Source organism: Drosophila takahashii, chromosome 2R, assembly GCF_030179915.1.
Source record: "Drosophila takahashii strain IR98-3 E-12201 chromosome 2R, DtakHiC1v2, whole genome shotgun sequence".
Lineage (NCBI taxonomy): Eukaryota > Metazoa > Arthropoda > Insecta > Diptera > Drosophilidae > Drosophila > Drosophila takahashii.
Window position 1 is genome coordinate 22539250 of NC_091679.1, and position 15736 is coordinate 22554985.

The window sequence follows — 15736 nt, forward strand, 5'->3', positions numbered from 1 at the left end:
TAAAAAATCATTTAGAACCCAACTTTCGGAAATAAAACAAAACATTATGAAAAATCTCATTAAGCCCTTAATTTAAGGGCAATCTTAACTGCTTGCAGAACCAAAAAAGCATAAGTCAGTAAAAGCACGCCATGTGTTAGTAACCAACCTTTAATATTTACTATTTTATAATCAAAAATCCAATTTTTTTATTTCCAACTATAGTTTGAGTTTATTGTGAGTTCTGTTCGGCATGCCTTAAAGAGCATGGCGCCGATAAATATTACAGCGAGTTTATACCCTAGTCCGCACTAAATTTATCTCTAATGCTGCAGCCAATGCCTTATGCGGTTTAGTTAACTACTTTTGTACATTGAGACATTGATTTGATCTATGTGGTGTATGTGGTTGCAGACATGCGGATACAGAAGTATACAGATCTATATAAATAGGTTTCTGGGGTGCTAGGCATAAGCTTAACTAGGTATTCTCTCGAGACACTAGAATGCATTTCATCGTCGTCGTTGAATAAAATTTCCTTATAAAACTGCCGTAAGTGCTTTAACTAACATTATTAAGTGAGTGTGGATGTTTGTGGTATGTGGTTGTGTAGGTACTTTGTTTGCTTTAGCTACTTCCCGAAGAGCCTAAGCTGGGATCGAATTGAGTTAGAGGGACGTGGGTTGCGTTGCCTGACACTATGCTACAGGGTAGTGTTAGCTGCGAACGCCGTTTCATATAGCTCATAGAATTTGGTACAGTTGCCGATACTCGGTACTCGATCCTCGGTCCAAACTAGCCTTAAGTAGTTAACTCTAGCTCTATTTCTAGATTCTGTTGTTTTTCGAATTAAGTATTTTCATTAGGTCCTAATAGTTTGTTTTCATTTGGTTTTTCTTGAATGCAATTTTGGTTCTTACACTTATAGTTTATATACAAATTCTTTGATTTATTTTTATATATGTATACATATTTCTGTTGGTTTTTGTAAAGCATTAGAGTATACCAAAGCCCGTTCCAATTTATGTTATGAAAACCGTTTCACTTTCTTGGTTTGTTTTTCTCATTCTCCCTTCCTATAATTGTGTGTATAGTACAAGACATTGATAGCACCTTCATATATGTATCTATATGGGGTTTACGTGGGTCGGAGGAAGTTCCTCCCGAAGGAAGGGGAAGCTAAACCGAGCTGAAGCCCAACTAAATGCTCATACCTAAGGTATATACATGGATATAAGCGTTTAAGCCCGATCTATTTGATAGTTTGCTACGTCCGGCTTCTCGGATATGCTTACAACTAGGCATCAGATATATACAGTTATACAGGTTGCTAAATCATCGTCCCGCCTATCCAATAGTTTAACTACATTTGTTGTTCCCAAAACACAATTTGACGCTGCTTCCTTTGTGCAAAGCCGACATATTCTTAGCTTAAAACTAATTGCAAAACATGCAATATTCAATATATATAACTATACGTAATCCCTAGGAATGAACTGATAAGCACGCGCCACTCTCTAGTGATCTATTGAACATACGATACTAACTTAATGGGGCTCGAAATGGATTCGCCGGGAACACACACCACAGACAGCTTTTTTGGGGTGGGTGGGTTTATTTGGTTGGGTTCCTAATACTTTCGCTCTGAACTTCGCCTAGAACTTATCTCTACGGGTGTGTCTGTGTGTGCTGGCCGTGTTCTATATCCATTTGTTTTTCGACATGGAGGAGCGGAGTCGGCGCCCCCACATCAGGTTGTATCATACAATCGTTCCCTGCAAGTGCTGAGGCGACGATACTTGAGACGACTGCTGCCCCAGCGAGTCCTGTGGCTGCAGTGAACCACTGGCGCCCGAAGAGGTACTGGGTCCGGGTCCCAGGTCAGCGGTATTGATGGCCAGTGAGGAGCCGCCGCCCAGCATGCCGCCCGTGGAGGAGCCTGCTCCGGATGGGTTAATGCCGCCTCCACCGCCACCTCCCACCACACATGGCACACCCAACATGGGCGTGGGCTCCTCGGGCGGCGTCACCTGCAAGGAGATTTGATTCTGTGGGAAAGGTTAGTAAGCTGGTGGATTGAGGAGGGTATCATGTCACCCACCTCCATGCCGATGCTGCCGTTTAGGGATATCTTGATGGGATTACTGTGGTTCGTTGCCTGCATGAGGGTGGTGAAGTGACTTATGCCGATCTCCTCCAGCGACGACTTTCTCCGGCCGTGGCTGACGCCCACGCTGGGAAGGCCCTGTCGCAGGGACGAGGATCGACGGAGCAGGATATCGTTGTCGATCTGCAAGAGGAGCAAGCATGGGGAATATCCACCAAGGGTGGCGGTCATTAGTGGGGTTACTGGGCCCAAAACCGAGATATTATGATACCAACAAAACTCAATTACGTTTACACATACAAATTGGCTATTGTTGCAATTGCGGTTACAGTTACAGTTACTTAAAGAAACAAACAAACACATTAAGAAGAAACTTATGAACTTCAACTCGAAATGCGGCTCGATGATTTTTGTCTTTTGATTCGGACACTGGGATGAAACGTGTCTATTATTTCATGAGTTCCTTGCTTTAGTGATTATCCTCTGGGTGCGAGTTATGACTATGATTTATTGTAGTTGCTGATTGTTGCAGTTGTTCTTGCTGTTGCTGCTGTTGATTGATGCAGTTGCAGTGGCTGCCGTGCTGTTTGGTGGAGTGTTCTGCGGCTTTATTTTGAATCGTGTACCCAGAATTTTGATGCTTAGTGTGAGAGTGCAAGTGCTTGGTCCCACAACGGGAAAAAGCAACGGGGTGAACACATTCGTTTGTTCTAGCCAATTTGTTAAGAAATCAACAATAAAATCAAGCTAAGACTAGAGTGTGAAAGAAGTAGTAGTGTTTTCTAAAGCTCTGTGAGGAGCTTACGTAAGAGATCCGAAGATTGAGTTTATACTGCGATCGTGTAATTTAAAAATCGTGACAAATCTAAGACATAATTAATCGCAGCATAAATCTCCATTAAAGTGATTTCATTATGTGTTATCGGTGTATCTCAACAAAAATGGAACAAACCAACGTGGAAACGTGAATCGAATCAAATCAAACAAACATAGAGAAGGAAATCGGTGGTGTGTGTCTGGGTTGTGTGGGTGTAATAGGAATAATAGCCAACCCGCAATGAGTTACTCCGTCCTCGCTGATTGCCAACCACCGTCGGACTGTCGGGTAGAGAAAGAGAATTCGATTTAATTTGCTGCATCGGGGGGCTACAGCGCTGCGAGGATGATCCATACCCGGCCAAGGTCTGAACGCTCTGCATTTGCATGGGGTTCAAGCCAGCGATGCCGGATCCTCGACGCGATCCAGCCCCGACGGCGGTGTTGGCCATGTTCATGTTCATGTTCATCTGCGGCATCTGGGGGCCGCAGGTGGCGCCCAGGTTTATGTTCGAGCAGAACGAGATGTTCGACTTGCGGCGTGAGTTGTGTCGCTCGAAGGTCTTTTGGGCCGAGAACGGCGACGGCCTCACCAAGTATCTAAGGAAGGAAGGTACAAAAAATAGCAAAAGCATTTTCATTACAAAATTTCGATAAGTTGACCTAACACTTGGCGCCCGAGCAGGGACCTTAACTAGCTGTTAAGAGTACTACGTGCTCGCTTTGAAATAGAGAATTGGAATCGAAATGGCTCAAAACTCACATGAGGTCGCCCTCCTCCAGCTTGAGATCACAGCTCGGGTTGATTATCACATAGGACAGGTGGTTGCGCTTCTCGCTCACATCATCATAATCGATTGTGGGCAGGTTCAGGGACTCCATACGACTTCTGACCAGATTTGCAATCTCGGCACGCTCGATCTGCTGAGCGTGGTTGTCCCTCGCCTCGTCGGCCAGGTTGATGGAATACTAAAAGAGTGGGGTTCTTTGCTTACACAATATCTAAGGCTATATCGTACACATAAAGTTACGGGCCTGTTGGAGTTATTACTAGCTTTAATAAATGCTTAAATCAAAGTGTGTTATCAAACCTAAACCAATAAAAGCGTATGCAACACCCTAACAGGCCCGTGTTATACATCTATATGCTAGCTGATTCTGAGTGAGTGTTATTGTTGTGCTGAAATGCAGACGGATGGAGCTTTGGCTGACCGATGATAGGCTTCATCGTCGCTTGCCGGTTTAGTCGTTTTAGTTGCAGTGAATCATGCTACCATACAAAGAACATCATGCTGCAAAAGCCGGAATGGAATCAAGGCGGACCTACCTGAACACGAACTTATCTCCCTTAACCCTGAACCCCAACCCTAGACCCACGGAACCCTCAGTCGATTGGTGGCAAATGGGGAATGTTGTCGAGGGGCGTTACTTACGGATGATCCCTTGCGCTCCGAGCAACCGCCGAGGCAGTTTACCGACCGCTGGCGCTGCGGCTGAGGCCGGAAGCTGCTGGCGCCACCTGTTGCCGACCCCGGCGGACGGTAGGTGACCCCGCGCAGCATTTCCGTAGAGTCCTTCGTCGAGTCGGGCGTGCCGGTCTCCTCGTCGTACTGAGGCATGCCCATGATTTGTTTGGTGTATGCAAATTCGAGTTCGATGAATTCGGTTAAACACAAAATGATTTACATATTTAATTGGTTTTTAATTGAAATGGCAAATTGCTTTCAGTGTTCGAGTATGTGAGAGAGTATCTGTGTGTGTGTATGGTATGGTGATTGAGTTGTGGCCTTAGCAAAATTGTTAACATTTAGGTTGTTTAGGCATGCCGTGGAAAGGAAACACGCAAAGGTTCGTCTCCCCTTTCCGCTAACGGTTAAATTATAGAATTTAAAGGAAATTAAAACACGCGATTTATTGATTTAAGAAGCCAGAAAGCAAAAGTTTCTCAACCAAAAACGATAAGAACTCTAGAAAAGAAGGTGCTGGGCAAGCGTTAGGCGGTTGTTGTTCCAACTGGGAAATGGGAAAAACAAAGTTTCGACTGTTGGGGATACTTTTCGTCTACTTTCTGAGGTTGTTCTAGTCTAATTAAATTATTTTTTTTTCTTTTGCCAATTAACCCAAAAACGTTTGGCCCTGGTTCACGCGGCTGACTCCTATTGATTTTTAATTCAAGCAAGCATTTTTAATGAGCAATCAGCGTGCGCGTCCTGGCAGGGACAAAAACTTTGGGTAATTGAAAGAGCCCTCCAAAGCCAGAGAATGGGTTAGGGAAAGTCACAACTGCAAGGCCTGGCACGATAAGCAAATGCAATCAGCTAATTAAAAGGCGGCATGCAAACAGCAACGGAAACGGAAACAAAAACAAAACCGAAATGAAAGCCGGAAAAGCCAAACATGCAGCAGCCAACAGGTCACGCAAAAAGGACCAAAGGATAAAGGATTGGAGCTAACAATACCCACTCCCGAGGACAACTACAGCTACAACAACTACGACTAGACTACACACAGTTACACACACAACGAATTGGAGGCCAGGCTAATGGGGCAGGCATATGAGATTGTATGAAGTGTGTCTGGTATTTCGGTTTAGGTATTTCATGGGTATTTTGCTTTCGTTTTTTGTTTTTCATTTTGATTTTCGCTTCTTTTCGCTTCGGGGAACTCACTGCGTGCGTGTGCGTCAGGTCCAATACAAACGCAAATCAATTGTTCAATTGGTACAACGGGGCGTATGTGTAGTTTGTATGAGTAATTTCATTGACCTGATCTAATATGCTCACAGAATGCTGGCTAATGGTTAGTTTGTCTGATCTGATCTGTTTTCCTCTCGGATGATGAATGCTGTGGCGGCAAAAATGAATCCAAAAACGAAACGGGCGACTGGGGATTTGGGTGGTAATCTTGCAATCCGATTGCAGCAAGGTCAGAGCTACTGAAAAAGTAAACAAAAAGGGGAGGCCGAAACTGCAATGGGAGTGGGAGTCGTAATCGGAATCGGAATCAGCACGCTATGCTTTGTTTACATGTGTGGGTATATATTCTGGTATGTAGGACTTTACTTTAAAGGGAGCAAGTCTCTGCTAATGGCGTCAATCAAGCTTATGCATATGATGAATCTATATCTTTACCATTTCTGCCATTTTAGGATAAAAATTGAAAAGGATTATATATACTTGGATATATATATATGGAGAGAGAGAGAGCGAGAGAGGGATACAGGTAAACGTATGCACTTAACAATATTCGAGGTAAATATGCAAAACTTCGTATGATGAACAGACTCGAGACTCAATGCAGTTAGTAGTAAAGCGTAAGCGTGTGATTGAGAAAACAAAAGTCAACAGAATAGCACGAACTGAGGGATAGTCAAAACCAAAAGCCGAACAAAACCAAAAGAACTTCGATTAGGCCTCGTCTTCATCTGGGGAACTCAATTAGTTAATTGGCAACAGAAGTTAAAAAGTTATCGTTTTCGTTTTCTGGGTATTTTCGCTTTTCGCTGTGTTTCGGTGTGTGTACCTAATCGCAGCTCGAGATACGAGAATAAGTGAGCAAGAGACAAGTAAAAGGCTATAGTTAGAGTAGAGCTAGGAAGATAGAGTTAGACATAGAGAAACAGAGAGAGATATAGTCAGGCTAGGTGTGGGCGAGTGAGTGAGTGAGCGTGTTAGTTGGGTTAGAAATAGATGTCTCTTGAGTGTCCTGCAGAGCCGGCCCCATTTTGAGTTTGGGATCGGGTGCGCGATCTCGAAGCTCGATCCGAGGATCTCTGGATTTGCAACTGTTTGTTCTGCCTTTGGACTCACCGATGGACGCAAGCGCACACAATGTCTGCTGAAGGCCGAGAAGGGTCCCCATCTCTCGACCGGCGAGTTACTCACATGAGACGTGTCCGCATTCGAGGTGTCCTGCGTGCGGTAAATGCCAATGGGTATTTCGCAGGTGGTTGAGCACAGCTTCTGATACAGTCGCCCATAGGTGCGTATCCACATGTCGTCCTTGGTGATGCGCATCTGTAGAGTCACAAGGTTGAGACTAGCTTTCTTGATCTCCCGATGGGCACTCACCGAGGTCAGGAATCCACTGCCCGGTGCTTGGTCAATGCCCAGCAGCAGGCGCACAAAGGTGATCACGTAGTCCTTCACGAAGGCCTGGTACAACAGGGTGTCCAACATGGAGGCACTGAACACGGCTCCCGCGGCGAAGGGCAGACGGAACATGTAGGAGATGTGCGACCCGCGCTCCTTCTCGCGCTGCAATTAAGTGAGCGGCAAATTAACCAAATGTCAGCTGTAAGAATGGGGCGTGGCCACCGCTACCGACCTTCTCCATTTTGCTCAGGTGAAGGGCGTACTTGTCGTGGGCCCGGAACTGCATGAACCGCATATTGGAGCTCTGCGACAGCTCGGTGATGCTCTTGATGCTGGGAAAGAATCTGCAGAGGTGGGGGGATTGAGTAAAAGAGTCTACCCCAGTGTTTCTGGCAATCGTTTCAACTCACTTGAACATGTTCTGCACGGCCACAATGGTGTTGCAGTCCGAGAGCGAGTCCTCCTCGGCGGAATTGGACAGCTCCTTGTTGACCACCACCACGCTTTCGGCCAAAGTGATACCAGCCCTCAGCAGATCGTCCAGGCAGTCGATCGAGCCCAGCATCCAGTAGACCTAGAGTCCCAGGGAAATCAGCCACCTCTTACCAACCAACTAACTAAGTAAACCTACCAACGGAAAGTAGGAGAGGGCATCTAGGAAGGCCACATCTGGCCGTCTCTCCAGGAGCAGGATGATGGGGTTCAACGAGGTCTTCGATCGGAAGTGAGCTCGCAGCGGAATGATGAAGTTGTATATGCCATTGGAGGCATAGTCAGCTGCCAGGATGATCGTCTTGTTCTGCCACTGGTACTCCTTGGCATTTCGATAGCTGCAGTGTTCGCAGACCTGCGAAAGAGAGATGGGTTTCCTCCTAATAAAATGGCCCGGCCGTCAGGGCTGTCAAAGTGCCTCACCTGGGCCAGCTGCAGACAGCAGAGGGGCTTCTTCTCTTTGAGCAGGTAGCAGAGCGTGGGACTCACGCCGATGAAGGGTGACACGGGTGGGAAACCCTTGACGATGCTGGAATGGCAGACGATTCTGGGTTAGACGTGTACTCCCCGTGGACAAGCGGCGATGGGCTGCAGGTTATCAGGTGGGTGGCGGTTGGTGGTTGGGTGCTGATGGTGTGCGAGTGGGGAAACAAGCAGATTGTGCTGGGACTCAAACGATTTAGCTACGAGATACGAGGTGGGAAATTGTGTCGGGGTTATGGGAGCGGGGGAGTTGCAAACTACGAGCAGATCCAAAGCATTCACTACGAATTAACAAAATGGTAAAACTTAAAGTGTGATTTCCCGAGACCCTGCAGCTCTGCTTCTCCTACAATCACTGCGGATGGAGGCGAAACTTTGTCGCGCCCGGGGAGTCCTTTGGAAATGAATAGACAATTGAAGCTGGAAAAAACCAAACAAAACAAAGCCAAGGAACAAGCAGAAGCAAATGCAGATGCACCAGATGCACCGAGATCCAAGTGCCTCGACACACAGCCAAGCCAGAAGGCAGCGTCAGGGAATCTCGAGTTTTCAACTCAGCTCTTAGTTGGTCCAAGGTAAACGGCGGCGTCATTAAAAGATGTCCTGCGGCAGGCAAACAAAAGCAACAACAACGAACGAACAGCAACAACGAGACAAGAACTCTTCAACAAATGGCGTGTGTCCGCAGAATGTCCTTCCCCCAAAAACACCCACGCCCAATCAGTATCAGTCAGACTTACCAGGAGTAGTCGTAGACCCAAACCGGACGCACCGGTCGACGTGTCTCTACGGAACTGCTCGACGTGAATGCCGTTGCCCCACTTCCGGCCGCCATTGCCGTTGCTGCCGCCATCGCTGCCACCGGTGCGTTTGTTGTTGTTGTGGTGGCTGTGGTGGAGCAACTGCAGGAGCAGCATCTCTGCAACTGGCGCCTGCGAGCCGCCAGCCTGGCCAAGGCTCCTCCGCCCAGACCCAAACCCATGCCCATGCCCGTTCCCGTTCCCATTCCGGGCACCGAACGGCACTCACTGTCGCAGCTGTAGCTCTTTTTCATCACGCGCCTGCGCAACTGCGGCAGATACTCCTCGGATGGCAGGGCAGTGGCGAAATCAACCGAGTCAGCATTAGTAACGGATTCACCTGGAGAGTCGCCAGGATAACCTGGAGCAGCAGGAGCAGCAGGAGCAGCAGCAGCAGCGGCAACGGAAGCGGAAGCAGTGGCATTGCAGCAGCTGCAACCTCGCTGGTACGAATCCTCCGAGGAGCTCATGATGAGCGAATAGGTGCGCGATTGTGGAAAGTGCCCGCCCAAGCAGCTGAGGCGAAGTTTTCGATTCTCGTTAAGTTGGATGTGTTCAAAAGGATTGGGGTTACAAGTAGGGAAGGGTGGGTGTCTAGTGCTTAAATACAACATATAAAATTAACATTCAGTTGTCTCGCACAATCCTCAGCGATCGAGTTCGGTTGTGTGCAATAGCTAACTTCGATCGTTTCGGATTGCAGAGATTAGACTAGCATGGTCTATGTACACAGATTCAAGGTTAGTTTCTCATTGAAAGTAAGTAATTTGGAAGCTAAGAAGTATAGTTAGTGATACACATACGTGGTACAATCTGGTTGGGGGTTGAACTCTATGTAGATAGAGACACTACACTGGGAGGGGTGGATACGGTGCCTCGGAATAGTGACAAAAGTGGACTTCCAGGGGCGATACTTACGCAATCTTCTCGGAGGGCGAGCGCCAGGGCATCTCGTCGTCGATCTCATCATCACTCTCGTCACCCTCCTCGCCATCGTCATTGCCCGCGATGCTAAACGAGGAGGAGGTGAACATATCGGGCACGGGCAGGATCGAGGGACGTCTACTACCTAAAGAGGGAAACGATTATGAGATAGTTTAACTTATATTGGGATACTATTTAAGTGGAAATGGAGAAAAATATATACAAAATATACATTTGGTCATTAGTTACGATTGTTGCTTCGATTGAAGCTTGAAATTCCCCCCTTTGGGGTTTCTCTAGCTTATTTCAAAGCTTAGATTATTCCGGATAATCAGTTTAGATCCAACTTACCCCTCCGCTGGTTGAGCACATCCGGACTGAGCAGGTTCGGATTGTTGGCAAAGGGAACGTCCAGGTGATTGCCCGTGGTGGTCAGGGTGGCTGGGGTGATACTTAGCGAGGTGCCCATGCTGTGGGCACTGCCCAAACCCAGGCCTCCGCCCCCTCCACCGCCACCCGATCCACCGGCCATGCTCGGGGATCCCATTGTTTGGTGAGGAGGTGGCAGGGTCGTTGTGGTTATCGTTGCCGCCGTCTGGGTCACCGTCGTGTCCTTGAGGTTCTGCCTGGAGTCCGAGATTATCACAGCCGTCGGATTATCGCTGGCTGGATGGGGGAGAGCGTTAGGTGCAATTAGTACGGGCCAACTTGCCGATCAATATCCATTCTAATTACAGCTACTTTGGCGCTTGCTATACAGGATAAAATGTCCACTAATTTCAGCTGAGCGACAAAAATGTGACAGAGTAAACGGCAAAAAGAAGGCAAAGTGGCGGCATTGGGGGTAAATCTACAAGACAAACCTGGGGAAAACAACTCGTTAAAAGTCCTCGACAAGCTTGCACTGGCCGGAAAACTTTCGGCAAAGTGATTAAGGTGCAACTTTGCCAAAATGTTGTCTTTCCCTTTCTGCCAATAGTTTTTGGTTACTTAATTACAGGGCCGGCTTAAAAGGGAAAAGGGGTGAGCTACAGGAAGGGGGTCTTAATTCGAACGCATAACAAGCTAGACTAGTTCTATGCAGCTAATTTACACGAATTGTTGCGTGCGGTGGATAGATTATTTACAGGCATTTGTAGTCATCCAAAACTCATGCTCACACACACAGATACCAACACAAATACAAAGACAAAGACAAATAGAACGAAATGCAAAGACAAGCGGAAGAAGAAAATGATGGACGGAAGTTGAAAAAGTGATGTTTGAGCAAAGACAACTACGAAACGTGAAGAAGAAGCCAAGTAAAAAATGAAGCAAACAACAAAAATAGTTTTGCATAGTGGCAGAAGAAGAAAATTGGAGAAAAGGCAAGGCTAGGGTAGGTGTGGTCATTAGGGTGGACCTTGGTTAAACAAATGTCTTTGATATTTTTCTTAAAAAATTACAAATTACACAAATAGCTTTTGCGTAAGTTTTAATAGGTCCAAAAAATATTAGATAACTTATTTGGACAACAAAATCTAAATATGTTACGTTATTAGAACTAAGTTTATTTTGTGTCCCTTGAAAGTTAATTATAAAAAAGAAAAAAATGTTGTAAGACGTTTTATGTTTCAGGGTCCACCCTAGAGTTTATGTAGGGGTTTTTATTTTACTCGTGTATGTGAGAAAAAGGAATGCAGAAACGGGTTTTAATGGCGACGGAAATGTGTTTTGACATGGGTAGCGGAGAATGTGAGTTATACGGGTGGGGGTTGTAAAGGCAGCTATAGCTCCAAAATCGCGACAGCAAGAGAGAAACTGCAAAAGATATAGCTTGGATGGGGGGAAGCTGAATCGGATTTTGGTGAGTGATAGAGTTAGGCAAAGAACGTGAACGAAATATTTGTGATATTCATTTTTGTATGTTTTATTCCAAAGATGCGGGCTTTCTTGACTTGCGGGGATTGTTTCTTAAATTCTCAGTTGGGGTTTCGGTATTTCTGGTGTCACACTCACGCACAAATAGTGATGCAAACTCGCCACTGTCTGGTGTTTGCATTGATTGCGGATGCGATTGCGGATACGATTGCGGATACGTTTGCGGATACGGATACGGTTGCAAGTGGGTGGTGCCGGTATTAGTGGTGCCACCACCACTATCGTAACTGGGACTGTGGGGCACACGCACACAAACAGACGGCACTGGTGGTGGTGCGGCTGCGGCGGTTGAGGTTGCATTTATTGTTGCTGTTGTTGTTGATGCTGATAGTAATGTTGATGATGTGAAGGTTGTGCTAATTGTTGTTGTTGTTGTTGCTTGTACTGTTGTTGTTGTTATTGTTGTTGTTGGATTGGCTGTTGTCATAGTTGATTATGTATTTTTTTTTAAACATTATTGTTGTACTTAGGCGACATTCATACATAACATTAAAGGAACAAGCTAGTCTATGTTTATGGGGATTGTTTCTGGGGAGACTCTGTAGAGTTTCCTTCTAATTCTCTCTTATTTCCCATTTCGATCAAATTACGGTTTAGAAAATTTATGATATTGTAATTAAAAGTTCTGAATTAAACATCTAATTCTCTCATTGATCGAAAGCGGAACCGGAAACTGGGGCTATATTCTTTCTACTAACGGTACAGGAGTTCGAATACTGTGTATTGTATGTTTGTGTGTGTGTGTGGTGGAAGACATAATCTAACCTAATATTATCCAGTCCTAAGTGAGCTCTAGATAAAACTGAAACTAAATTTCATCTAAAGGACATTGCCTCTAGGACCTTAAAGCGTGTTTGGTTTGAACTCTCAAATGTTGTATTAGTTTTCATATGTTGTAAGGATAATAAAGCTGCTAAGTTACTCCCTCGTAGGAATATATTAATTAACAAAGTGGAACCCAAACAAAATGATTAAGGTAGAAAGTTTCACAATCACAAAAAAGAAAACAAAATCGGGCCAGGCGAATATAAAGATTAACGTTAATTCGAGGCAGACTCGCTCACAGAACACACACTTAAAGCGTTTTCGTTTCATTCAGACAAACCAAACGAACTGAAGAGTTGGGGGAAAACGACAAAAGAAAACTTTCAACTCAGCCTCAAAAATAAGGAGTATCGGATAAATGTCATAAGAAAGATAGAGAGAGAGACAGAGCAAGAACTTGTTGCTAAATAAGGAAAGCTTATAATTTATATATATCATATTTATGTTCGCATGTAAATGGATATATATAGTAGTTTGTTCATTCATTCGCTTGAATTTTAAATGGTTGGACCTCACACACACACACACACTTATGGAGGCTTATGGAGAGGGTCTACCCACCAGTTGCAGACGCGGGGTGCGGGGAGGCGGACGAGGAGGGACCGCCCCCGCCCCCGGCCACGCCCCCCTCCTTGCCAGCTGCCGTTGGGTCCGATGTTTGATTTTGATTAACGACAAATGCGGAATTCTCCTCCTTGGTGATGCTCATGTAATAGCACGTGTCATCCTTTTTCATAATGTGCCTGGGCCCGGGATTCAGCAGAATGGTTTCCTCGTAGAATTCCGGCAGCTCCGCCGGACGCACGCCCACCAGGGCCACTCCATATCTGGAAAGGGTGGGTTTACTGAATGCGGGGCCTTCGATTCCAAATCCACTGGGGGGACACTTACTTGCGATGCGAATGGAAGCTGGCGTAGGTGAAGCTCTTGCCCTCGTACTCGCCAAAGAATCGACTGTCGCCGAGCACAATGTGGTAGATCTCGTTTCCGGAGCACTTGCCGTACAGGCGGTGCCACTCCTCCGGACTCTGCTGGCCCTCCCTGCAGATAATTTGGAAATATATAAATATGTGTGTTTATAGAGAAGTGCCTTTGGTTAGGCTCGTGCGAAATGCATGAGTCACGGCTCAGTTGGTGCCCCAATTAGCATTCGCTGACATCTGATTAACCCGGCTCTTCATGCCACGCGACCACATGGCGCAGGGAACTACAAGTGAAAAGCCGCATTTAATTGAAGCTTTCCGCAAAACCACCTTAACCCGAACTCGACCCCCACGTTCTGCTAATTTTCACACTTGCCCACGGCATGTAAAGTTTTTCGTTTTCCTTGGCATGTCACAAAACGCTTTTAATTAAAACTGGAATTTTAAATTGAATTCCTGTCATGTAAGTGCAAGGATAAGAGAAGGCAAACTAATCCCTTTGTTTGCGCTGAACTCATTAAAATTAAATGAACTTTCTCTCTATTGAGAAGATGGTGATACTATGGTTATTTTGTCTAAATATTCATGGTTGATTTTTTGCCAACAATATTTAAAATCCATGATTTTGTTTTGTATGTATGATTTTCCCAGTAATATAAAAATGTACTTTACCATTAAAGTAATATTTATTAGAACTACAAATCTAAGCCCCTATGTCAGATTGTTGTATTAAAGTTACCTCGGAATTTTCTTAAATCATTTCCTGTATAGTTTCGTGGTTGATACAATTAACCTTCCCCTTTTAACCTCTTACCACTTTTACGATTTGTTTCAATAAGCAAAGGCTAAACTCAGAATCATGGCTTTTCCATCCAGCTAAGGGCGCCTTAGCCGCCCACCCCGACTTTAACTAAATTAGCTGCCCACAAAATAAAAAAATACACAAAAAGCCCGAGGAAAAACGTCTGAATGAGCAATCAAGCGGCTGTGACCAGACCACCGACTCCGCCGGTGACGTGACGCATCCAAGCGAGCCGATGACGCACGGCGGATAGAGAATTTTTTGCATGTCCTGCCACCGGGACCTCCATGCGTATACGTACTGTCCGCGGGATGTGTGGAGCAGCAGGGTGACCAGTGTGCTGGCGCCGGGGCAGGTGCAGTTGTTGGCCAAAAGGGCGTACTTGAACTCGTCCTCGCAGACCACGTGCTCCGCGAACTTCACATGCAGCTTGTGCTCAGGCCTGCGGAAAGCGGAAATGCGAGAAGCGAAATGGAATTTCCGCAGGATGTGCGATTGGTTGGCATTTGGAAATGAAAATGGAAATGTCAGCAGAGAAAGCGAAAAACGAATTATTCGGGAACGCCGAACAGGACACCCATCAGATGACTCACCTGAAAATCTGCACATACTGCGGTACATTCGGGGCGAAGTCCTTGACGGCCCAGGAGCGTAGGATGGTGTGTTCGTCGGCGGCCGTCTTGTCCGCATAGTTTCTGGCCGCCAGGATGAAGCACGCCTCCGCCTCGTTCATCCTAGCGCGTGCCAGGTCGCCATCCTTCAGGCAGGATCCCTGCAATTGCGTGGGTTTCCCCGCCCAGTCAGTTACTTGTGTTGGGACTAAGCCGGATTAAGGACGCCCCCTACCTGAATGTAGATGACGCGCTGCGCCCAAATGGGCACCTGCAGGATCATCCGCATCGTCGTGTCCAGCTCCATGGGGCTGAGCAGCACCACGTAGAAATCCTGCAGCAGCGGATGGGCGTAGAACTCGTTGAGGAAGTCCATGATGGTGTCCGCATGCAGGGTGGTGGAGCACACCACCACGTGCTTTTCGCTTTGGGCGCGATGTGAACTATAGCTGCCGCCCAACTTTTGGCGCTCCATCCACGTAAAGGCTAGTTGTTCGAACTGTGTATAGCATAGAAAGCGAGTAATTTATTAGCTAAATGAGTCATCAATCACATCGAGAATGCACCATCTTCAAAACGCTTAATGTTTCCCCTTTCCATTCTGCGTACTTAAGTTCGCTTTAAAGGCAAATTGCTATATCAACATTTCTCAAACATGTATTATCTTCCACCTTGCTTAAGTTTAATAACCCTCATACAACACTTGCATGTTTAACAGCCCCCTAAAAACTGAACTGGAGTGAACAAAAATATTTTTATGTGCAGTTCCTTTAAAGTTATGGCTGTGACCTTGCTTCTTGCGAGTTTAATGTTCTCATAAAACAGAAACATAGGTTGAAAGGTTAAAAGATTAAAATAAAACTGCACCTCTAACCTTTGACACCTTAAACCGGTAAACCCTTAAAAACTATGATCGTTTAAATGATTCTCTCCTATGGTAAAAATACATTGTTGCTTTCA

The 15736-nt window shown here is 45.9% G+C and overlaps 1 protein-coding gene across 19 annotated transcripts in view; it reads right to left on the reverse strand.

The window, feature by feature from the left end:
• Positions 1 to 183: 183 nt before the first annotated feature.
• Positions 184 to 15736, reverse strand: part of SLO2 (slowpoke 2) — a 118533-nt gene continuing 102980 nt past the window's right edge. For 4 of the 19 annotated variants that reach the window (XM_070213221.1, XM_017150537.3, XM_070213219.1 and 1 more), the window contains 19 exons: positions 15012 to 15275; positions 14759 to 14937; positions 14467 to 14607; positions 13332 to 13481; positions 13002 to 13267; positions 11694 to 12032; positions 10047 to 10361; positions 9690 to 9840; positions 7912 to 8017; positions 7628 to 7843; positions 7407 to 7570; positions 7229 to 7340; positions 6973 to 7158; positions 6712 to 6918; positions 4336 to 4512; positions 3666 to 3871; positions 3139 to 3502; positions 2081 to 2269; positions 184 to 2027 (listed from right to left, as the gene is read on the reverse strand). In XM_070213221.1, coding sequence (XP_070069322.1) covers positions 1740 to 2027; positions 2081 to 2269; positions 3139 to 3502; positions 3666 to 3871; positions 4336 to 4512; positions 6712 to 6918; positions 6973 to 7158; positions 7229 to 7340; positions 7407 to 7570; positions 7628 to 7843; positions 7912 to 8017; positions 9690 to 9840; positions 10047 to 10361; positions 11694 to 12032; positions 13002 to 13267; positions 13332 to 13481; positions 14467 to 14607; positions 14759 to 14937; positions 15012 to 15275 — 4020 coding nt within the window. In that variant the 3' untranslated portion in view covers positions 184 to 1739. Of the gene's footprint in view, positions 2028 to 2080; positions 2270 to 3138; positions 3503 to 3665; positions 3872 to 4335; positions 4513 to 6711; positions 6919 to 6972; positions 7159 to 7228; positions 7341 to 7406; positions 7571 to 7627; positions 7844 to 7911; positions 8018 to 8711; positions 9288 to 9689; positions 9841 to 10046; positions 10362 to 11693; positions 12033 to 13001; positions 13268 to 13331; positions 13482 to 14466; positions 14608 to 14758; positions 14938 to 15011; positions 15276 to 15736 lie in introns of all 19 variants that reach the window. The other 15 variants (XM_070213224.1, XM_017150546.3, XM_044392723.2 and 12 more) reach the window with 12 other exon arrangements.